Raw genomic sequence first — 24604 nt, 5'->3', positions numbered from 1 at the left:
TGAGCCAAACCAGCTAGGGCTAAAAATATTTTTATTGATTTGCAGAGAGGAACAGAGAGGGAGAGAGTAAGAGAAGGATCGATGTGAGAGTGGAACATAGACCTAGCATGCCCCCTATCAGGGATTAAGCACAACCCAGTCATGTGCCCTGACTGGAGTCAGGTAGAATTGGGTTCAAGACTCAATTCTTGCATCTGTATAATGTGGCCATTTAATGAAAAAGGTAAACTCAGAAGAGTGTCTTAGTGTTGCTGCCTCCTATTAAGGAGAAATGATGATAAGTAGAAGTTTCTATGGTTCTTTTACTTGACAGTGTAATAATAGAAAGTATAATAACATAACAAAAGTGGAATTTTGTAAAATATATAGTTGAAAGTACCTTACTTAAACTTTTTTCGATGTTTTTACATATGCCACATATACTCATAAGGACTCTTGAGTGCCAGTAACAGTAATATTAGTTCAAACTAGCTTAAATAAGAAATGGAATGGCTTGTCCCTCAAAACTGAAAAATACAGATGTAAGGCATGTTTCAAACTCCATTGCTGTGGATTCTCTGCTTCTCCCCCATATTGCCCTAGTACTGGCTTATGACAATATGGCTTCAGCAGATCCAGACCTCTCATCCGTATAGCACATGGACACCCTCTGCCATTGAACCAGAGACCTGAGCTACATTTTGATTAGGCCAATCTCAGATCTTACACCCAGCCCTGAACCAGTCACAGTGGTGAGGAAAACGGGAGTCAGTCGCACCCCAATTTCACCAAATGAAGGCAAGTTGGCTGCTGGGGGAAACCCAAAGTCATTTATAAGATATTATATATAATGTGTTCATAAGAAAACAAGCAGAAAATGTGCTAGTTATTGTTCCATTCTTAACCTCTCTTTGAAACTATTGCCATCTGTGTGTTTTGTTTTGTTTTGTTTTAAATAGCCTTATTTCAAAATATTTGACAAGGATGGTTTGATTCCTGCTTTAAAGATATGAAATTCATCCAGCTGGTGTGGCTCAGTGGTTGAGCATTGACCTATGAACCAGGTCACCTATTGAGATCATAGTTCAATTCCCGATCAGGGCACATGCCTGGGTTTTGGGCTCGATCCTGGTTGGAGGATGGGGGTGGGAGACGAGCCTGCAAGAGGCAGCCAATCAATGATTCTCTGTCATCACTGATGTTTCTATCTCTCTATCCCTCTCCCTTCCTCCCTCTAAAGTCAATAAAAACATTTTTTTTTAAAAAAAAGTTATGAAATCCTAAGGGTTTAGTCATATGATTTGGGTCTTCAGCAACTCACTTCTGTCCTAGCAACATCAAGATCAATGTTTTAAAAACTATGAGTCTGAATTGCAGCATATTAGATCTAGTGATTGTATTTGGAAGTGACATTTGGCCTTCCAGCATTGTTAATGTTGACATCCTTTGAGGGAGTCTTGTACATCAATGCCATACCAAAAATGTTTAAATATGTATTTTCTTACAAGAAAGCTTTGCTGCTTTTCAACTTAATGTAACAACTATCATCTTAAAGTTGATTGATGTTCTTATGTATAATGTAGCCTTCATAATATGATTTAGGCTAATCATAAGGTGTTATAGACGAGTTCAGAAATATAATGACCTCTTTTAACCTGCAAGTCCTTGCAAATAAAGTCTTAATCGCCTAATGAAATAAAACTGAGCTATTAATGCCAGAAAATCTGTCAAGAAGGGTTTTATTTCTATTTTAAGTATACAGATTCTGAAGAGTTGTTATAATTCCTTTTTATAGGTCTTATAGTTGCAATTATATAATTAAACCTTCCTATCATGCTTAACACTTGTTTCCTAAAAAAAACTTTAATTTAGCACTGAAAATAATGCCATGCCTTATTGAGATACACGAGATTTCTAACTCTTCACAGGATCACAGAGATGTAGAAAATATATAAACTTTACAGCTGCAAATTTTGTGTTCCCTTTGTTGAAATTATCACCTCCCCTCCTTTCGTAACCTTTAGTACTGACTTTTCTACCATTAACGTTTATTCTTATTGCATGCAACTTATAGCCAAGTACGAACTAGAAAGGGCAAAGATATTTAAGATCCCCTCCTCAAGCTAAGGTTACTCACTGTAAGAATGTCCTTCATAAATCAAAACTGTGCATTAACTTCCTTGAAACAGCCTGTTTCCATTTCCTTGGGGAAGATGAAGATGACACAGCTAGCTTAGAGACTTTTCATTAGACTAATGCTCTCTAAGTTGGGAAGTGATGCCATCTCTGCCGCTATGAAATAGGGAACAAAGAAAAACTGAGTAAGGAGGGAGGAGAGAGAAACCTGATGACTTTTTGCATTTCCTAAGTGTAGGATGATTTAGTTTAAGTTTCAAGTATTATGAAGTCTCAAATCAGCAGATATTGGGTTGTGCTTTCCAAAGCATCTGTGTTGAATGTTTTGAGCAGAACTTTAGGGAACTTTTTTTTTTTCTTTCAGCCATAACTGCCTGGCTCCTGTTGTGACTTTGTGAAGTGGCCGTGTTAACATCTGGGTGCATTTTGGGGAGGTACACATAACGTTTGAGGTGATGTTGCATCTCGTCAGGGAGAACGTTACCTCATGCTTCTGTACCCTCTGCCTACAGGGAGGGCAGCTGTATTTGGTAATGGGAAGTGGAACTGCAAAATGTGCCCATCTTATCGCTTCTGTCTTCATTCACCATGGGAGGGAGGACTTTCCAGCCTCCCCTAGGAAAATCTCTGCTGCTGGTTACGAAAGTACAAATTTACTGTTTATCCAATTGACATTATTTTTAGGTCTGAAAAAGTAGATATCTTAAAGTTAAACTATTCTGCTTGGAATGAATAATATTTACTTATAAATACTTCTTTGAACTAATGCTGCATTTTTATGAGAGACTTTTTTCTTAGAGGAAAACTGCTTCTTTTTCTTTCCCTCAGGAATGTAATAAGACATCTCTGTTGCTCTGTGAGCAATCAGACATGCAAATAGCCCCTCAAGAATCAAGCTAATTTTAAAGAGGACTTACTTAGAAACACCGGAGAGTGTATCATGAAGTTCAGACTTGAGGGGAAAGAAAAATGCCAACATAGCTTGAATTTACTAAATAAAATTAAGAACATGAGAGAATTAGCAGAAATGGTAGATGTGGTCCTCATAGCAGAAGGAGAGACATTTCCTTGCCACAGATTGGTCCTGGCTGCCTTTAGTCCTTATTTCAAAGCTATGTTCACCTGTGGACTAATTGAATGTACTCAAAGAGAAGTCGTGCTCTATGACACCACAGCAGAAAGTGTGTCAGTGATATTAAATTATATGTACAGCGCGGCGCTGGAGATCAATAATTCCAACGTACAGACTGTAGCTATGGCTGCCTACTTTATGCAGATGGAAGAAGTCTTTAGTGTGTGTCAAAAATATATGATGGACCACATGGACGCCTTCAACTGTGTAGGTATCTATTATTTTGCAAAGCAGATTGGAGCTGAAGATTTATCTGATCAAGCCAAGAAATATTTATATCAGCACTTTGCGGAGGTGAGCTTACATGAAGAAATACTAGAACTTGAAGTGCACCAATTTCTGACGCTTATTAAATCCGATGACCTTAACGTTTCCAGAGAGGAGAGCATTCTGGACTTAGTTCTGAGATGGGTAAATCATAACCAAGAATTGCGCAAAGAGCATCTTGTTGAGCTTTTGAAGCAAGTCAGATTGGAACTTATAAATCCTTCTTTTTTAAGACAAGCCCTAAAGAGGAACACGATGCTCCTATGCGATGCAAATTGCATTGACATCATTCAAAACACATTCAAAGCCTTCAAGACACCCCAACCACACCCTCTAAATCTCCGTTACGGCATGGAGACGACTAGCCTTTTGCTTTGCATTGGCAACAATTCTTCGGGAATCAAGTCAAGACGTAGGAACTATGGGGATGCCAGTTTTTGTTATGATCCCGCGCAACGGAAGACCTACTTTATCTCCTCTCCCAAGTATGGGGAGGGTTTAGGAAGCGTGTGCACTGGTGTTGTCATGGAAAACAATGCTGTAATTGTGGCTGGAGAAGCAAGTGCCTCTAAACTCTCTAGACAAAAGAACAAGAATGTTGAAATCTATAGGTTTGTATCTAGCACTGTAGTTATGTTTGTTTTTATTATCTTGCTTTGACATGAACAACAGTGGCAGAAAATACAACTGAAAGAATGATCATATCTTAAATATCATGTAGTCAAAATTATCCTGTAATTACACATTTTACATATATGTAAAACTCATCATTAAATCACCCATACTTAAAAAACTTTTCTCTCCATTTGTTAAAAACATATAGTTGAATTTGCATTAAGTTAAATGTACGTTGTGATTCCATTGTATATTTTCATTCTTTCCTTATTTATCAATATACAATACTTTGTTTTTGAAGAGCGTGATATAATTTTTAACCAGAAGAAAACTTTATTTCTACTGATTCCTTTGAGCTAATTTATTTTAGTTCCTGCTTCAGAGTACTAATTTTTTTCTCAAACAAAAATTACTAGTTATATGTCACTTTTCATTCTTATATATCATATAAGAATGAAATCCTTCTCATCCTTAATTTGTGGATCTTCCCAAAACCTCCAACAGTATAAAATGTTTGTAGCCCAAGTAAGAGTGCTTCAATCCAAGAACTGTAAGAGGAACAAGAATGTCTGCTAAGAAGTAGCATATCGCTTAGGTCTTGTATGTGAGGACACATACATCGGTTTACTATTCATTTGGCAAGTATTCCGTGAGTATTCAGTTCCTACATCTAACTGGGTAAGTAATAAATATGCACATAGAATACATACTGGACAGTAAAGCTCTCCTTCAATATCTTTCCCCTCTCAATACTCTCTTACCAGGGTTTGTTAAGACTTTTCCATCAGAAAGTAATTCTTCTGGACTGTGAAGTTTCGACAAAGAAAGAATCTTATCTTTCTGTCACCTCTTAGCATCCCATGTCTCAAGCTATAGACCTGCCCCTTTTTCACATTCATCCTTTGGAGATGAGTTCCATCCCCCTTAGTAGAGAGAGGGAAGGGAATGCGGAGCCCTGGATAAGTGGCCTGGGCCTGTGCCCCTTGTGGCAGAGCATGCCACGGAGCAGAAGGAGCAGCCTTCTTCAGAATTACCAGGTAACGACTGGAGAGCCAGGATATCCATTCCTACTGGAGAGGAAGCGTTGGCTTCCCCAGCATGATTCTCATAGTTCCATCCACTTGTTCTATTTGGTCTTGGTTAGGTGCACTTCTTTCCACTTGAGAGCCTCTTGCTAAAAGTGCCTCAGGTTCTTTAAATAGCTCCTTTCTTCCTGATCAAGATAGTCCACAAAACTGCCATGACAATTTTTTTAAAATTTATTGTTGACAGTATTACAGATGCGCCCTTTGCCCAGCCCCAGCTCCACCCCAGGCCTTCCCTTCTGTGTGCATGGGCTATGCATATATGCATATGTGTTCTTTTAATAAATGTCCAATCCTATCAAAATGTGTTTCTGTTTTAGTCCTCAAACATCTTACCTCTTTACTTTTTTGAAAGCCTGCTTTCTTTCTTACAGCATATATCTATCTTATCTCTCTATCTTGAACTCAACCAGGTTCCCATCACTAACCAGTTCCTCCACATGGGTCAGAATTAGGGTAAAAATATCAGTTACCCTCTTCATTTCTTTCAATAATGAAATTGTCAGCAAGGCAAATAATGAAATTATCAGAAGCACTGCTTTGGGTTTAAATGATACTTTCAGCAGTTGTCTGAATAATTAAAATCTTACAGCACTTCTGAAGGTCACTTTAGTGCCAATTTTGTGAGATGTATAAGAAATCAATTGTGATATATTCCTGCTATATTATCCCTGTTTCTTAACCCTTTTATATTTTTTCAGATGCTCTTCAATTTGTTTGCACTCTGTACTTCATAGATTTTCATGCAGATATATATATATATATATATATATATATATATATATATATATATATATTTTTTTTTTTTTTACTAAAAAAGAAAATAGATTCATACTCTAGTCAGTCATTTCTTTTCAAAAACATATACCTTTCCATCTCCTTTACTTATTTTCCATACTTCGATATACAGCTGAGGTTGTGTATTGTTTTTAGACTGCCAACCTCTGAGGACATTGAATGTTTTGTCACTATTATTTTCTTTTTTATGTATTACCCATTTTTTCTTAATAAATTTTAGTGTTTTTTTAATTTTTATGATTTTATTTGAGCCAAAACTGATAATTGCTAGGAAGCAAGATCTCAATCCTCCCAAATTTTAGTTTTTTCTGGGCATTTTTTTCTCTCCATTCCCAGTTCAAAATGTTAAAAATCAAATTAGCAAGTTGCCCAGCAAACATGTACATCCCAACCTTCACGGGATGTTTTCTTGAATCATGTCTCAGCAAACCGAAACGCATTTTTTAGTTCTTCATGTATATTCATTCATTGGCTTTACTTTGGTAGCCCCCCTTTTTCTTATAAAATCCAGTACAATTTAAAATGGTTGGCGGGGGAGGGGGGTGGAGATATCTGTAATACTATCAACAATAAAAAGTATATTAAAAACAATAAAATAAAATAGTGATTCCCCTGTGATGCTAGGGGCTCTGGTTTCCTACCTAAAATTTCATAGAAGTCAGCCATCGTGAGGTTTGATAAATGTCTGTGCTCAGTTTGGACAAGCCAGCCATACTCTCTAGGAAAGGAGTATAAACTTCCAACTTCTTGGTTAAGCTTAAAGTAAAAAGTCATTTCTGGGGGAAAATGAAAGAGTTGACCTTAAACAATAGAGAAAAACTCCTATCAAGTTGACATTTGATCATATTTATATATGATCAAATGCCAATGTTTGAAGCAAAATCAGTAGTCCATACCTTAAAATTGTATTCCAATTCCAACACAAACATAAATTTTTCTTTGTTTCCAAACAGAACAACTTTTTTTCTTATTTTCTATATTTTATACTTTTCGTTGTTTTGTTTTGTTTTAGCTTTGAACACATTCTGGATTTTCTAGGACAGATCTAATATCACACATTTTATCCCACTGTCCCCATAAGTACTTTTGTCCTTAGACTGTCCCAAATCAAGTTTGACTTACCACTATCAAGAGGATTGACAAAGTATAGCCACAAACTCATATATTCAGTGACTATAAAATGCTACACAAGTGCACGCACACACACGTACACACACACAGATAATAATTTAAAGTGTTGGACTTCTGGAGGAATTGAGAGATCATTTATCCTAATGTCCCTATCTCCCAAGATTCTTCTCAGGCTGACATAATTATTCATGGAAAAAATTACTGAAATTATCATATCTAAGGGATTAAAATAGATGTTAAATGCCCAACAGACGCCTGCAGGAGGATTTCCATACACCTCCAGGAGCTCTTGATGCTGTTCTAAGCCAGTTAGAACTGCAAGAACAATCTAAGTCTACACATCCTACATCGTCTCATTAGAAGTCATTAAATGGAGATATTTTCAGATTCTCTGCTCTAAAGCTTATTTCTTTAATGTAGTATTAAACTGAAACTTCCATTCCACAGAAGAGACTTTTTTTGTGTTTATTTTTACTTCTTATTCTCTTATGGCAAAGTTACAAATGATTTGCTGAAAGACAATTTCCTGTTGTCTGTGTGTTAATCCTCATCAGAAGATATTTTTACATTGATTTTTAGAGAGATTTGAAGGTAGGGGAGAGACAGAGAAAGAGAAACACCGATGTGAGAGAGACACACATCGATTGGTTGCCTCCTGCAAGCTCCCCCACCAGGGCCGGGTGTTGAGCCTACAACTGAGGTAGGTGCCCTTGACCAGAATAGAACCCGTGAACCTTCAGTCTGCAGGCCTACACTCTATCCACTGAGCCAGACTGGCGAGGCCTCCTGTTGTTCTTGATTTTCTTCCCCAGTCTTAGGAAATGAAGGCTAGTCCTGGATATTCTGAACTTTTTCAATATATTATTTTTCCTAAAATTCTGCCGGTAGGTGTGGTTGTTTCGATGCACATTATATTTTGTTCATCAGTCCTTGCAAAAAAAAAAAAAAAGCAAAGCAAAAAACACACCAAAAAACCTGTATCACTATCTTAAATTGATTTTTTTCCCCTTTCCAATTAGAAGAACTAAATCATATTATCTTAGTTGGAAAAGAAACTTAAGTGTGTTTCTTGGGTAGTTGTTTTCATGTTGACTCTAATCCTGACTTCTCGCTCTGTTAACTTACAGGTATCACGATCGAGGAAACCAGTTTTGGGAGAAGTTATGCACAGCTGAATTTCGAGAGCTCTATGCTCTGGGCACTGTCCACAATGACCTCTATGTTATAGGAGGACAGATGAAAATTAAAAACCAGTACCTTATCACAAACTGTGTTGATAAGTACTCCGTAGAACGGGACAGTTGGAAAAGGGTGGCTCCCCTTCCACTCCCATTGGCATGTCATGCTGTAGTGACAGTGAACAACAACCTTTATGTGATTGGCGGCTGGACCCCTCAGGTTAAGACATTTCCTATGTCCCAATTGGCATGGCTATGCTGAGTCTGGCTGCTATATTGGAAACTGTTGTGGCTGTTGTATACTAAAGGAGTATGACTTACTTTTTTTTATATATATAAAATATTTTTATTTTTCTAGAAAACTGAACTTAAGATTTTAAGTGTTAAAGCAGTTTAGGAGAGTGAATTTTTAAAATGTGTTATTCAGCCGAAACCGGTTTGGCTCAGCAGTAGAGCGTCGATCTGTGAACTGAAAGGTCCCGGGTTCGATTCCGGTCAAGGGCATGTACATTGGTTGCGGGCACATCCCCAGTGGGGGTTGTGCAGGAGGCAGCTGGTGGATGTTTCTCTCTCATCGATATTTCTCTCTATCTCTCTCACTTCCTCTCTGTGAAAAATCAATAAAATATATTAAAAAACAAAATATGTTATTCATAGACATGACTTAATTCAGTATTCATGCTGTATTCTTTTTTTTAAAAAACATATTTTTATTGATTTCAGAGAAGAAAGGAGAGGGAGAGATAGGAACATCACTGATGATAAAGAATTATTGATTGGTTGTCTTCTGCACATCCCACACTGGGGATCGAGCCCGCAACCCAGGCATGTGCCCTAACTGAGAATCGAACCGTGACCTCCTGGCTTATAGTTCCACACTCAACCACTGAGCCACACTGGCTGGGCTCATGCTGTATTCTTCATGATGCTTCCCATCTTTCTAATAATGAAAGATGCTTATGTTGAGGGATTATCTGTGGGGAGCATCTAAGGAGGAGGCAGAGAAACTGGGTCCTCATCCCAGTACTGTCTGCATAACTGCTGTGTGATATGAGGCAGGAACATTTTAAAGGTCTTTTCCACATTAAAAATTCCTACTCTAAGAGGGAAACCAGAATGCTCATTTCCACCAAATATATTGTGATTTTAAACACTTTGTGCCTTTGCTGGGCATCAGCAGATGGAGAAATCAGAATACTGTTTGTATTGAAGCCCCATGAAATGCTGGCAACCCAAAATTGGAAAGTCAATGGGGTGTGACCGCAGTGGTCGGTCCTTTATCTTCCCTTGGGTGTTCCTCGCAGTGCCGTGGCTCTCACAGGAGTATCATATCACTCCAGCTGCCTTTTACCCTGGCCATCTAGTCTTCCTAATAGAAATAAATCTTACGAACTCCTTGTCCACCCACATAACGTAATTGAATTTATTTTTGCCTATATAATTTATTTCTCCATATTTGCTTCACGATAAAACTGATGCTTTGCATTTATTTCATAAGCTTGGACTTTGCCATGCATATAGAATATCGTGCTCATTTTAAAAACTTAAGCTTTACATTTTAAATTTCACGCTCTGTATCAAAAAGACATACGGGTTTCATCACAAGTTATCTGTAATTACGTTTTTTCATAACTATTCATTACATTGTTAATTTCCCATGAATAAGCTCAAAAAAAGACAACTTAGAAGCTTTTCTTTACTTTTCTTTCACTATATTTGGAGATTAAATACATTAAAGGAAATACATTAGAAGGAAAATTTTAAGAATAAAATTAATATTTAATCATTTATATTATCTTTGAACAAATGGCATGTGAATATTTGTTGCATAACAGAAGCTTTTGCTAGTCTGTACCTAATACTATACATTAAATTGCAAGGTAACAAGGGTTTGTGATTGTAACCATAGTGATCATAACTCTTAATGCATTTAAAGTAATTAAAATTAATTGCACACAACTTTCACAAATATGGCAATTATTTCTGTGTTGAACACCTGCATCCTAAACAAAAAACAGAAAACACTTAGCATCCTTAGCCTGAAGTCATAGAAGTTCCTGACATGTTATAAAAAAAATTACTTCACCTGAAGCTTATGAGAAGACACATCTGTGTAAGAATAAACAGTCATTCAAGTTGTACTATCTCTAGTCAATAAAAAAAATAGATGTAAATAAAATAAAATAAACTGCAAATAATTTATATTAATCTATATATTTTGAAAACTGAATTCAGACCATTCCTATAAAGGTCATAATTATGGCGTTGAAACTATAAAGTTTTTGTAATTTTGTTCAACTTTAGAAATGTATTATTGATATAAGTAAAAATACCTTATAAAGTTTTAAAAATTGGGATCTCACTTATATTAAAATCCACCACTATAAAGTTTGGCAAAATAAAATTATACTTTAAATACTGCTTTAAAAAGCTTGGTTTCATTTTTTAGATGTTGCTTTTTTTAAAAGTGCTGTATTTTATTGTCTTATCTTTTTTAAAATATATTTTTTTATTGATTTCAGAGAGGAAGGGGAAGGGAGAGAGAGATTGAAACATCAATGATAAGAGAGAATCATTGCCTGGCTGCCTCCTGCACACCCACGCCCCTTTACTGGGGATTGAACCCAGGACCCTTCAGTCCACAGGTCGATGTTCTATCCATTTAGCCAAACCAGCTAGGGCTGTCTTATCATTTTTAATGCTGTATTTTATTGTCCTACTCCTAGATCATGGATGATTTGCTGTAACCCAATGCCTTAGCCCCATTGTTACAGAATAGAAATTCCTCTGATATTAACATGTACTTATAACCCCATACATATCATGAGATATGTATCTGTTGGAGAGTTTCAGTCGCTACACTTAACTTCTGTCTTTTGGCTATTTGATTTGATTAATTGCATTTATGTACTCACAGAGATCTTTAAATGGTGTATTATTATATTGGTTGTCATATCTCATGCAGATGGATCTTCCTGATGAAGAACCTGATCGATTAAGCAACAAACTGTTGCAGTATGACCCCAGGCAAGATCAATGGACAGAGCGGGCAACCATGAAGTACTCAAAGTATCGATTCAGTACAGCTGTAGTCAACAGTGAGATTTACGTCTTAGGTAAGAAGAAGCAGATTGCTAAAAGAATGTAACGACTTTTTCCCCCTCAGCAGTTTGCCTCAGTTAAAATATTCTCCCTTCCTTTTGCATTCCAGTTCAAATATGTACCTACTGTAATGAGTCAACATTTTTCTTTTATTTCTTGTTTTCTAGAGCATAGTCAGATAATAGTAAATGAAAATCTATTGACTTATTGAATGCAAAATTATTTTTATGGAATTTTTAAGTCCCTTGGGATGTAAGACTAGTAGTGATACATCCTTATATATATACTATTGATACCAGGAAAAAGGAGAAACAATTGTAATAATCTGAGCAATAAAGATTTATTAAATTAAAAAATACATTTTATTGATTTTTTACAGAGAGAAGGGGAGAGGGATAGAGAGTTAGAAACCATAGATCAGCTGTCTCTTGCACACCCCCTATTGGGGATGTGCCTGCAACCAAGGTACATGCCCTTGACTTGGGACCTTTCAGTCTGCAGTCCCGCAGGCGGCAGGCCGTCACTCTATCCACTGAACCAAACTGCTTAGGGTGAAAATGAGACTTTTAATAACATTCTTGAGAGTTGGCGTCCATGGTAGGCACACACATGAGGCAGGGAACATAGCCTATTTACTTAGTTCCTCCTCCGGTTCCTCATTGGCTGCATCCTATGAGACCACCTGGTTCCTCATACTTCGCCTAGGTCTTGCTCTCTTCTTTGGGCCATTAAAATTTTGGGCTGAGGCCTTTCTAGCTGTCTCCACCTTCCTTTGTTTAGGGGAATCTTTCTGGAAAGTGCGTTATGGGCCTCGTGCACAGCTCTCATGCCCTCTTCCCGCCCCCCACATCCTGTTTGCTCTGGGGAAATTCAGTAACCGCCTTGCCACATGCTGTTTCTTTACCTTTTTGTTTCTTTTCTATGAAGATGAATCAGAGGCATGTTTCTTACACACAGTTAACTAATAATTTAATCTTTGCAACAATTTATGAGATTGGTATTATTATTCTTAACTTATAGATGAGAGCATTGAGGCTTAGAGAAATTATATTGCCCAAAGTTGTCCAGCTAGTAAGTGGTGACACAGGCATATGAACCAGGGACTGTCTGTTTCCAAAAAGCCTGCATGCTTTTCCCGTGACACATGCGAGCCTACAACAGAAAATATATTTGCTAAATCTTGTTTCTAAAGCTTATTTAGCAGTGTAAGCTGCTTTAGGAGCCTGTCAGAATGATTACAAAATCCCCCCCTCTTCTGGATGCTTGCTACCTGAAGCAACCCTCCAGTCAGAAGGGCATCAAAACAGCACCAGAGTCTTCAAGGCACCGTGGATGGCAAGTCCTTGGAGCCAGTCAGAACAGGACAGCTTCTCCCCTACCCTCAGCCAGCTCCCTGCCAGGTTTTTCATGGGGATAGATCTCCCCAACACCTCACAGAAGGGATAGACTCTAAAACAGCCAAACACTAGAAGAGCAGGTCTTTATCTCTGTAGAAATGATAAAGAGAAGGGGGCCTAGTCTCTTTCATAACCCATCACACACACCAGGAAAACACTAAGGTATACATTTAGCATTTGAAGTCAATTTGGGTATGACTTTAAAAGGTAATTTCTATTCATTACTCTGTACTGGAATAAAATCAGGCTCGGGTCCTGATAGCATATTAATTAAAGATGTGGAGTTTCTCATTAAAATTCTAAAGACATACTGATCCTACCCTAGGATTCTTCTCATCAAGAGAGTTCTCTTGTAGTGCTGGTGCTGACTTATTAACAGAGATCATGCTTTTATTTGATTATTTATCTAATCAGGATTCTCCTCCAGTTTTAGCTCATTAAGTCTGCTGTTAATAATCTTGCTGAAAGTGTACTTGACTGTGGAATTACATCCAAGTGAGAGAGAGAATGTGTTCAGATATTAATGGTCAGAACAAGGACAGAACGCCTTATAAGTCCATGTTGCCCTGGAGTAGAGCATGTGAACAATCTACCAACCAAATAAAAAGGGCACATATGTAGCCCTGGCTGGGTGGCTCAGCTGATTGGAACATAGTTCCATATACCAAAAGGTTGCAGGTTCAATTCCTGGTCAGGGTACATATATAGGTTTGATCCCAGTCGATGTGTGTATGGGAGGCAACAGATTGATGTTTCTCTCTCTCTTCCTTCCTCTCTCTCTAAAAAGCAATAAAAACATATCCTCAGGTGAATATTAAAAAAAAAAAAAAAGAAGAAGAAGAAGAAGCCACATATATAAAAGGTTGGTTTTGAAGAGTAAGGGCTGACAATATATTTAAATACACTCAGTAACAGAGAAATAAAATGACAAGCATTCTAATTAGCCAAAAACCAAGAGATTAATGCCCATTCTTTGTATGCATTATGTTGGAGGAGCTTTTCTAATGGGCTTTTATGTGAAGCTTCTGAATGCATTCAGAATGTTGGTGCTCAGTGTTTGTGGCCTAGCTTCCAGGAACTTGTACGGTGGCTGTAATATGAACAGCAGAGCTCTGCAGTTCACCGAGGAAAGCATGTCCCTTCCTTGGAAACACTGCGGCTCAGACTTGGCACTAAAATGCACTAAATTATTTATCCAGCAAGATAAGAGAGAAAGTAGCTAAAAGCTTCCTGAGTTTTTAGCCTCCGTCTCTAAATTCATATTGAGATAGGAAACAGACCACCCTCCATCAGCAAAGAGAAAAAAAAGATTTCCTCCAAAGTCCTCTTCCATCACGGTTTATACCTGGCATAAGTCCCAACCATGGCGACCATCAGCTGTTCCCGGCAGCCTTGGCTTCGTTGAGTACTGAGTGGCAGGCACTGTGAGATCTAAGATGTGTAAAAAGTGGCCTCTGCCTTGAATGAGCTTACAAATACATTGCTTGGACAGACTGAGAGAAAGCATAGGAAAAGTTACGTTCCTCATTCATCACAGGTGTCAGGTACAGAGGATGCAGTACTGAAGTAAGATAAAAAATGCAGATGATGATGCAAATACCATCTGACTAGCGCAATGATAGATGAAAGGTGTTAAGTAACAGTATTCAGTAAGCGCCATGAGATCAGAGCAGCTCTTAGTTTAGCTTTGATACTGCTATAAACAACACAGCTAAGCACCAAGGACTCTTCCAGGACTCTCTCTACAGGAAAGAGAGCTACTTTCACCTGAGGCCAGCACTTTAAAGCCATTTTGTTGTTGTTGTTAATCCTCACCCAAGGATATTCTTCTCCCACTTATTTTCTTAGAAAGAGTGGAAGGGAAGGAGGGAGGAGGATGAGGAAGAGAGAGGCAGACAGACGAGAGACAGACATCACTGTGAGAGAGATACATCCATCGGTTGCCTCCTGCACACACCCCAACAAGGGTGGGGCTCCTGATACATACCCTAGACTGAGCATTGAACCTGCAACCTCCTGCTCCATGGACTGGTGCTCTAACCACTGAACCAAAATGGCCAGGCCCCCTTAAAGTCTTTTGAATTGATCATGCTGATCAGGGATATCAGATTGGGTATGCGTGGAATGAAGTCACTGATGAGAAGAGTGTCTGCAAGTGCAGGAGCAAGGAATTCACCTGTCTCAGGAGCCACATTTCAGGTCAGGAAATATGGTCCTGACATTTAAGAACTTTCACTGTGGGACTTCGGAGGAAAGAACAAAAATGATGGCCTACAAACTTGTATTATTATTACAGTCCATTAGAAATTCTTACACAAATACTTTTCTCAGAGAGGGTTGTACTGAAAGTCATACTTATGTACGTGCTATTTCTGTTACTTGTTATAGTCTCTGGACTTCTGAGTTTAATTGTACCTCTTTTAAGGTACCTGCCATGATAACCTCCATTTATTTGCATACATGGCTCTTTCCAGCCCAATAATTTCCTTTTTTAATATTTTCTTTTTTATTTATGAATGATAACATAAATGGTAACTTTTGTAAAATAAAACATTATTTGGATGAGTTCCTACTAATGATATATAAATTCTAATTGAATAAAAAAGAAGACCTTCACATCAAATCATGTCATGTGAGGGGAGTAATAACAATATTAGTCATTATTATTTAATGAACATGTATCATACTTCTCCATGGTGCTTATTCTTTGCATTTATTTGTTTGCTTTTAAAAAATTTATTCTTCATAGCAACCCTATTAAGTGGGTAGTATGTGTAATTGTTAATGGCTTATAGATAAGAGAAGTGACAGCCCATTAATTTCTTAGTGTCAAGAAAGATGCCTTATTCATCTTTCTAAACTCCTTATCACTTAGCACATTGCTGTTCATATATTAGGCAATTAGAAATTTCTTTTGAATGAACTGTATTATCCAAAAGTGGAAGATACACTGGGCATTTGGGTTTGAACCTTCTTTTTATCCCAAAACTTAAATTTACCAAATAATGGCCCTTTCCTAATAGGGAAATTAAGAGAACTCATGCAACTTAAGAAGAGAGGAAAAGGCTTGCAGTGAGGAATGGAAAAGACACACCCCTAGCCTGCAAGATTGGTGAAATCATTGCTAATGATCAACAGGAAAGCAGATGCCAGTCAAGTCACCCTCACATTCAAACCTGGAGTTCTTTTTTTTTTTTTTTAACATATCTATTTTTATTGATTTTAGAGAGTAAGGGAAGGGAGAGAGAGATAGAAGCATCAATGATGAGAGAGAATCATTCATCGTCTGCCTCCTGCACAAAGCCAATACCCTGAGCATGTGACCCGACCAGGAATGGAACCTTGACTTCCTGGATCATAGGTCGACGCTCATCACTGGAGTTCCTGTTCTAAAGGGAGTGCTCATTGTGTCAACCAATGTTGGATATTGTAGAATATGAAGCCTGCAATATAATCAGCCTCATGCATAAGAACAAGCAGATGGAACACTATGAATAAAAATGACATTAAATTTGGCTATGGAATACCTAGTTGATATCACTATTGCTTAGAAGTAACATCAGGCAACTCACAAATTTCTGATACAAACCATAGCAGGAAGGGAGTGCTATCCATATTGAAGTGTTTGTTCTTAGCTAACTCATTTCTGTGTATCATTCTCTACAGGTGGCATTGGCTGCGTGGGTCGAGACAAGGGCCAGGTTCGAAAGTGTCTGGATGTGGTGGAGATATATAACCCTGATGGGAACTTCTGGAGAGAGGGCCCACCTATGCCAAGTGCCATGCTTTCTCTTCGAACCAATTCCACCAATGCCGGAGCAGTGGATGGGAAGCTCTATGTCTGCGGGGGATTCCATGGAGCAGGTACTGATATATTTTTAAATGTTTTCTAACCTCCTGTGTTGATGATTGAGCTTCTTAACAGACCCAGTCACCAAAGAATAATCCTAAGAGCAATATGAGCACTGGCAAAAGCATGAATTTTAGTGTTCAGTGACCTTGAGCAACTCACTAAACCTTTGAACTTGAGTTTTCATGTCTACAAAACGGAGCTACCACCTCCAAAGGATATTGTAAGAATAAAATGAGATTTAGTTTATAAAGTGAATATGAGGAGAAATGGGGGAGGGAAGGCTAATCTCTGATTATAGGACTGAATAAGAAATCTTTTTTTTCTTTTTCTTTTTTTATTGTTGACACTATTATAGATATTCCCCATTTTCCACCCCTTTTCCCACCTCCACCCAGCCCCTGCACCTCCCAACCCCCCAGCCTTCACCACACAGTTGTCTGTGTCCATGGACTCTGCATATATCGATATATTCTTTGGCTAATCACTACATCTTCCTTATCCTTTAACCAACATCCCCCTCTCCTCTTCTATGTGTCAGTCTGTTTCACATATTCATGCCTCTGGTTCTATTTTATTTGTTAGTAATTTTGTTAATTAGATTCCACATATGAGTGAGATCATATGGTATTTGTCTTTCTCTGATTGGCTTATTTCTCTTAGCATAATTATCTCCATGTCCATCCATGATGTCACAAAGGGTAAGAGTTCCATCTTTTTTACAGCCACATAGTATTTCATTGTGTAAATGGTCTACAGTTTTTTTTTTTTTTTTTTTTTTTTTAATCCACTCGCGTACTGACGGACACTTGGGCTATTTCCAGATCTTGGCTATTATAAATAACACTGGGATGAACATAGGAGTGCATAAATTCTTTCTGATTGTTGTTTTGGGATTCTTAGGATATAGACTCATAAGTAGGATCATTGGGTCAAAAGGCAGTTCCATTTTCCCTTTTATGAGGAAATTTCATACTCTTTTGCACAGTGGCTGCACCAGTCTGCCTTCCCACCAACAGGGTGTCAGTATTGCCATTTCTCCACAACCTCACCAGTACTTGCTTGGCTAATGTCAGGCACTGCCTGTGACAGGCGTGGGGCTGGCTATTTGGAGCTACAAAGTGATCACAGTTTGTGGCTGTCGCTGCTGTGCCTGGGTGTGTGGGGGAGAGGCCAACCTGTGTAATAAGTCTGGCTTCCACCAGCTCCAAGCCTGGAGGCCTCTCAGCAAAAGGCCCACGGCACCCCCATTTCTGCTTTTGCCTGCCAGCTGTCAGTGAGAGCTTCTGGTAGCACATGTCTTGTTTGAGATTGGTTCTCGGTGAGTCACCAGGTAGCGGCAAGTGGTGTTCACCAGACTGATACAGACTCAAATTCGGTGCCCGTGCTGGGTCTGAAGTCACTCAGCAAAAATCCTAGGGACACCTATGCCAGCTGCCACCTGCCACCTGCCAGAAGCCTGGTGACCTTTATGGTGGGACAGAGTCTCCAGGAATCATCAGGATGAGGTCAGCAAAGTCCATTATATTCTAACAGACCAAGATTTGGCCGTGTGAAGGGGAAATGGCTCTCTCCCAAGCAACACAACTCAGTCTCTCCCTGATCCTGCTTGGACCTTTTTAAGAACTTTCCTAGAGCTTTTTTTTTTTTCTTGGTGCACCGGAAAGAGGCGGTCCTCTTTCTTTGCCTAAGGCAGCCATGGCTCGTGGTCCCAAGAAGCATCTGAAGCGTGTAGCAGCTCCAAAGCATTGGATGCTGGGTAAACTGACCGGTGTGTTTGCTCCTCGGCCATCTACCGGTCCCCACAAGCTGAGAGATTGTCTCCCTCTCATCATTTTCTTAAGGAACAGACTTAAGTATGCTCTAGAGGAGATGAAGTAAAGAGGATCTGCATGCAGTGGTTTATTAAGATTGATGGCAAGGTCCAAACCGATATAACCTACCCTGCTGGTTTTATGGATGTCATCAGCATTGACAAGACTGGAGAGAATTTCCGCCTGATCTATGACACTAAGGGCCGCTTTGTTGTTCATCGTATTACACCTGAGGAGGCCAAGTACAAGTTGTGCAAAGTGAGGAAGATCTTTGTGGGCACAAAAGGAATCCCTCATCTGGTAACTCATGATGCTTGCACCATCCGCTACCCTGATCCGCTCATCAAGGTGAACGACACCATTCAGATCGATTTGGAGACTGGCAAAATTACTGATTTCATCAAGTTTGACACTGGTAACTTGTGCATGGTAACCGGAGGTGCTAACCTGGGAAGAATTGGCGTGATCACCAACAGGGAGAGGCACCCTGGTTCTTTTGACATAGTTCATGTGAAAGATGCCAATGGCAATAGCTTTGCCACCTGGCTCTCCAACATTTTTGTAATTGGCAAAGGCAACAAACCATGGATTTCCCTACCCCGTGGAAAGGGTATCCGCCTCACCATTGCTGAAGAGAGAGACAAGAGACTGGCGGCCAAACAGAGCAGTGGGTGAAGTGAGCTCTAGGTAACATGACTGGAAAAGTCTTTGTACTTTATTAAAGATAATACAGCATGAAAAAAAAAAAAAAAAAGAACTTTCCTAGATAGTCTGCATCATGAACTCAGGCTAGCTATAGCCAGTTGACTCCTCTGCAGAGTGTGATGGCAAGGAATCAGGAGGGTGGGGCTAGTGCATTTCCTTCATCAGATGCCTATGGAGGGAATGCTGGATGCAGGAAAAATTGGGCAGTATGAGAGGAGGACTCAGTACAGGGAGCCTGGTGGCTGTCCCTTCAGCTCTCTTCCCAGAGCCACACAACCCAATCTCTCCTTGCATGACTACAATCCACTCTGAGCCACCCTCCCTCTCTTGGCTGCAAATGAGATTTTGTGTGCTGGACCTTTAAGAGGGTGGCTGGGTTTCTTAGCAGACTTGGGTCTCTCTCTGGCAGACAGAATCCCCACTGATGTTTACAGCCAGGTGTTATGTGGGCTCTTCCCAGCGCTGGTACTCCTGGCATGGGTATCTGGTGTGGGCTCAGAGGGGACCTTTGCAGCTGAGCTATCTCTCTGGATTCTCAGCTACCATATTGTGTGTGTGGCCAGCCCTTTTCACATTTCTGCCCTTCCTATCAGTCTCAATTTGTCTTCCTTCTATAAATCCTTGGTTATGAGATTTATGTTCCTCTAGTCTTCAAGTTGATTGTTCTATAATTTAGTTGTAATTCCAGTTTGGTTTTGGGAGGAGGTGATTGTAACTTACACCTACTCTGCTGCCATCTTGTATCCCTGATAAATTTATAAATTATAACAATTTATATTTACCTAATAACAGACTCAAAATGTGTACACTAAAAGTTGATAGGAGAGCCCTAGCCAGTTTGGCTCAATGAATAGAGCATCAGTCTGTGGACTGAAGGGTCTCAGGTTCGATTCCGGTCAAGGGTCTGTGCCTGAGCTGCAAGCTCCATCCCCATTATGGGGCGTGCAAGAGGCAGTCAACTAATGATTCTCTCTCATTGTTGATGTTTCTATCTCTCTCCCTCTCCCTTCCTCTCTGAAATCAGTAAAAATATATTTTTTAAAAGTGGGTAGGAGAAAAAGACAATTCCATAATCTTACTGGGATGTTTTTATTGCAACTCTCTCAGTAACTGACCAAACCAGCCCACAAAAATCAGTGAATGTGAGGAAGAGTAGAATAACATGACCTAATTAACACATATGGATTACTACACCCAACAATTACAAAATACACATCCTTTACAAGCACACATAAGCCATTCATTTTTATATGCCAGGACTGGACACTTTTTGATATATTATGTCCTCTAATCATAACACAGTTGTGAAAAAGACAGCTGGGCTGGAACTCTTTCATTTGCCCCTGCAGACTCACCCTGTCCTTCTCTATCATGCAGTCTGTCTTTCAAAGCTAACCTGTATGGATTCCATTCATGGCTCCTTTCCCCTCTGGCTTCTGGTTAGGTTCAGCCAATTGGAGCCTATGTATTCTCCCCGCCCCCTCCCTGCCGAGGATGGATGCATCCCGTCTTCCCCTCCCTAAATCTGCCCCTGCCAGGCAGCACCCTCCAGACAGCTGCCCTCTGCAAGTCCCAGTACCCATTCTCCCCTGGTGCCTTCCATGTGGCAATGGCCCTTGCTGTTGTTAGTCCTGGGGTGCTGTGCCATGCCCGTGGGTCTTCTCAACATTGCCCACACCTTCCCAACAGGCCCTTTCTAAACTCTTCAAATTACCCAGTTAGAGTGTGCCATGTTTCCTGCAAGGACCCTGGCTGTGTATTAGCATCTCTGTCTGCATTTAAGAAAACATAAGCTCACCCTGGCTGGTTTGGCTTAGTGAATAGAGTTTTGGCCTACAGACTGGAGGGTCTCGGGTTCAATTCCAGTCAAGGGCACATGCCCCAATTGCAGGCTTGATCCCCAGTGGGGGGTGGGCAGGAGGCAGCCAATCAATGATTCTCATCATTGATGTTTCTCTCTCTTTTCCTCTCTGAAACCAATAAAATAATTTTTTTTTTAAAGAAAGAAAATGTAAGCTCAAGGAAGTCAATGACTCACACAGGTCATATGACTCCAGCTATACCTCCTTTCACAGGTGTAGAAATAGAACAGTTTTGTCTCTTGCCCTCAGCATCAATAAATCATTAACATAACAGTGGAACAGCCTTTCAACTTTAGACAATCAGTGTGTCTTCAATAAATTTTTAATGTCAGTTGTAACTTGGCCTTTCTTCGTTTCTTAAATGTCAGGAAAACTGTCTTCCATTTGTACCTTGATTATTTTTGTTGTTGTTGTTGTTAATTTTTAGTCTTTTAGAGAAAGTTATTTAATACAGTGATTATGAATTCTGAATTTAATGCCCCTATAATATTTTATCTTCCCACTTTGCTGTTTTTCAGATCGCCATGAGATTATCTCCAAAGAAATATTGGAGTTGGACCCATGGGAAAACCAGTGGAATGTTGTAGCTGTCAATGTCCTCATGCATGACAACTATGATGTCTGCCTGGTGGCCAGAATGAATCCTCGAGACCTCATCCCCCCACCTTCAGATTTGGTGGAAGAAGGCAAGGACCACTGAGGTCAGCATTGTTACAGATCCTCTGTTGTGTCTGCAAAGGAGATGTTAGGAATGGAGAGAGCTCATGGGCATCCATACATGTGCTTTGCATGCATAGTGGCCCGTGTGCAAAGCAGCTTGTGATGGGCACTGCAAGGAGGAGTGTGCAGAGTCCAACCTCAGGGACCCCCACTTGGTTAGGGTGGACAAGACATTACAAAGACTGAATGTGGTGATGTCACAAGGGGATAGAGGGTGAGTGCCACAGAAGTGCAGGGAATGGAGGACTCTCACTCTGCGGGGGACTCAAGGACAGCATTGCCAAGAAGCAGGCCTTCATCAGCGCCTCGGAGGATGAGGAGGAAGCAGGCCCATGTGTGCAATTGATAGTGAGATCACAGATAGCTGAGTGAAGGCCAGAGGTGGGCCAGGCTGCCTGGACCACTGCCTTTGCTATAAAGGTTAGAAAGTTAGATTATGCTAAATGACCAATATTTGGAAGACCAAGGCCTTTGGTCTCTAAACAGGGAAATGATCTCAAAATAGTGATGTGAAGGAAGACTTGTCTTTGTACTGTGTTCTGGCTTCAGTCTTATAAAGACTGTCTATTCTCATGCAGAATACTCTTCGCTGCAGAAACATTGTCCAAAAAAGGGCTAGCAATGGACTGACTGTAAGTTCCTAAGAGCCCAGGCATTCAATCCAACCACAGTGAGCAGAGGAATTCCACCCTGGGCTGGGTCTGTATCAGTGAAGAAGATACAGGGTTCTATAGCCATGGTCCACTCTTGGGTTGGTACAGAGGGTCCTGGATTGGACCTACTCAAGCTGCCCTTGACTAGTTCTCAGACACACAAGGCTTTCCACAGGCTGGTACTGGCTGAACACAACTGGCCTACACCATCCAAACCAGGCACTGACCAGTCTCTGGAGTAAAGAGAGGAAGCATACCTCTTTGGCAGCCGGCTGCCCTCTTAAGGCCAGTCTTTGCACTAGCTTTCCCAAGGAGGAAAGGGAAGGATGGAACCTCCTGCTTCAGCCCGCAGTTGAGCATAGTTAGAAAATGGCCACTCCCGAAATACATCTTAGGGATGACATTTAAACAACAGCAGGGAAATCCATCTATTTTACTTACCTTCTATACTTCTGGAAGCACGGTGGATTCAAAGGATGCATTTTGATCCCTGATCTTTGACAACTTCTCCAGAGTTTCACCTTACACAGGCTCCCTTTTAAGTAGGAGTGGTTAGTAAATTCCCTAGAACTTGGCTTCAGGCAGATATTCTTAGATGAGGATAGTTCTTCTCTGGTGTAGAGTTGTGTGATTTTTGTGACCTCTCTTCCATGTCCCCAGGTTCTAGCCATTAAACTAGGCAGGAGGGATGGGTCCATGGATATGAGCCAGTTATAAACCTGCTCCTGCCACCATGATGGGGGGGGGGGGTGGAGTGCCCAGTTAGACCCAAGGTAGGTTGTCCTCTAGTAGGCTAGATAGGGCAGGAGCCATGTCTGTTTCTCTACAGTTGTACCCAAGTGCCCACTGCAGTGCCTGGCACAGAGTAGCAATTCTCAGTCTGAGGGCTGGGTCTCTGAGCATTTCCAGGAATCTGAGGTAAATGAGTTGATTCTTCTCCCTGGTGGAAGGTCTTCTAATCCATGGATTATTTTCTCGCTGAAAAGGCAGAGCAGTTCTTCCCCAAGGGCTGTACTGGCTGGTGGTGTTCATGGTGGAGGAGCATCCCCACAGGTCGCTGCTTGCCTAACCTCCTCTTAATGGGACCCCTGCACCTGCTCCTATTTAAACAGAAGCTGTCACATTTCCCTGGATCAAGGAGGCCTTGCTAGCATGTCATGACACATTTCTAGATGCATTGGGTTTCAGATCTAGGCTTTAGTCCCAACTCTACCTAGCTAGCTGTGTGATCTGGGGCAATATAACCTTTCTAATGCCGTATTTTCCTCATATACAAAATGGGAAGAAAAATGCCTTATAGGGTTGGTGTGAGGATTGAGTGAGAAAACGCTGACCAAAGTGTGTGTAAGACACTAAAACGGTAAACATTTATTAGCTGCCATTATTATTATCATCATTACTGTTGCACTCAACATTTCCCAACGCATAGTGCCCAGAACAACCTGGCGCTTGAGTGCAATCTCTTGGGGTTCTAGGGAGAGATGTGGATGTGGTTTGAGACAATTCTTAATTTCCCAGACCCAGCCTTTTGGCTCCTCCATATGGCGTGCTAAACAAACAGGGTTTGCTTTAGTGTTTTCTTAAGCTCTGGTGTTTCTTGACTGACTTTCACATTTGTAATTCAAAACTAGACCCTTCTGCCCTCCTGTTGTTTCATATTGGTAGAGATTCATCTTTGAAACAACATTTTCCTCTCAATCCTTTTTCATTTTAACTGAATGCTGCCCAATATCACATGGAGGGCTCTTGTAAAACTTTGGCTATTTGCTAGTTCTTCTCTTTATGAAGCAGGATTGCTTAACACTGAGCAATGTATCCTAAACGGGAAGTGATTTGGATGCTGAGGCTGATAGAAGGTTGCAGCTGTCAAGCACACCCTGGTTCAGTTTGTGTTCATAAAGAAAGCATCATTATTCTCTCTGATTGACTTTATAATGAGCCAAATGCTTTGAATTTGAACTTACAAAACTTTACCAATAAACGATCACTTTCATCTTATTTTTTCTTATTGCAAATCCATGTCAGTTTCATTTGAAGAAGGGGTTCCTATGCCCAAGATGTGCTGAGCATCTCCAGAGTGGGCTAATGACCAGCCAACAGAGCATCAGGAGCAAGGCAACTGGACAACTCAGGCATAGTTGCAGCATCCTACGGGAGGCCACGCCCACCCTGCAGCATTA

At 40.2% G+C, this 24604-nt stretch overlaps 1 protein-coding gene and 1 pseudogene across 1 annotated transcript; both read left to right on the top strand.

Moving 5' to 3' along the window:
• Positions 1-2645: 2645 nt before the first annotated feature.
• On the top strand, positions 2646-24439 carry KBTBD12 (kelch repeat and BTB domain containing 12). Its single transcript, XM_036418031.2, has 6 exons — positions 2646-4125; positions 8271-8541; positions 11287-11437; positions 16487-16684; positions 21570-21752; positions 23085-24439. Exons 1-5 carry the CDS (start codon positions 3056-3058, stop codon positions 21749-21751), a joined length of 1872 nt encoding a protein of 623 aa, XP_036273924.1. The 5' UTR covers positions 2646-3055; the 3' UTR covers position 21752; positions 23085-24439.
• On the top strand, positions 18315-19172 carry LOC118707570 (annotated as a pseudogene).
• Positions 24440-24604: the final 165 nt, after the last annotated feature.

This window comes from Pipistrellus kuhlii, unplaced genomic scaffold, assembly GCF_014108245.1.
Source record: "Pipistrellus kuhlii isolate mPipKuh1 unplaced genomic scaffold, mPipKuh1.p scaffold_m20_p_6, whole genome shotgun sequence".
NCBI classification, from domain to species: Eukaryota; Metazoa; Chordata; class Mammalia; order Chiroptera; family Vespertilionidae; genus Pipistrellus; species Pipistrellus kuhlii.
The sequence above is the reverse complement of the archived record's forward strand: the minus strand, read 5'-3'. Positions and strand labels throughout refer to the sequence as shown.

Coding starts and splice junctions, on each gene's coding strand:
- KBTBD12 (XM_036418031.2), top strand. CDS start 3,056: ATGAAGTTCAGACTTGAGGGGAAAGAAAAATGCCAACATAGCTTGAAT. Junction 4,126..8,270: donor AAGAATGTTGAAATCTATAG/GTTTGTATCTAG, acceptor GTTAACTTACAG/GTATCACGATCGAGGAAACC. Junction 11,438..16,486: donor CAGTGAGATTTACGTCTTAG/GTAAGAAGAAGC, acceptor CATTCTCTACAG/GTGGCATTGGCTGCGTGGGT.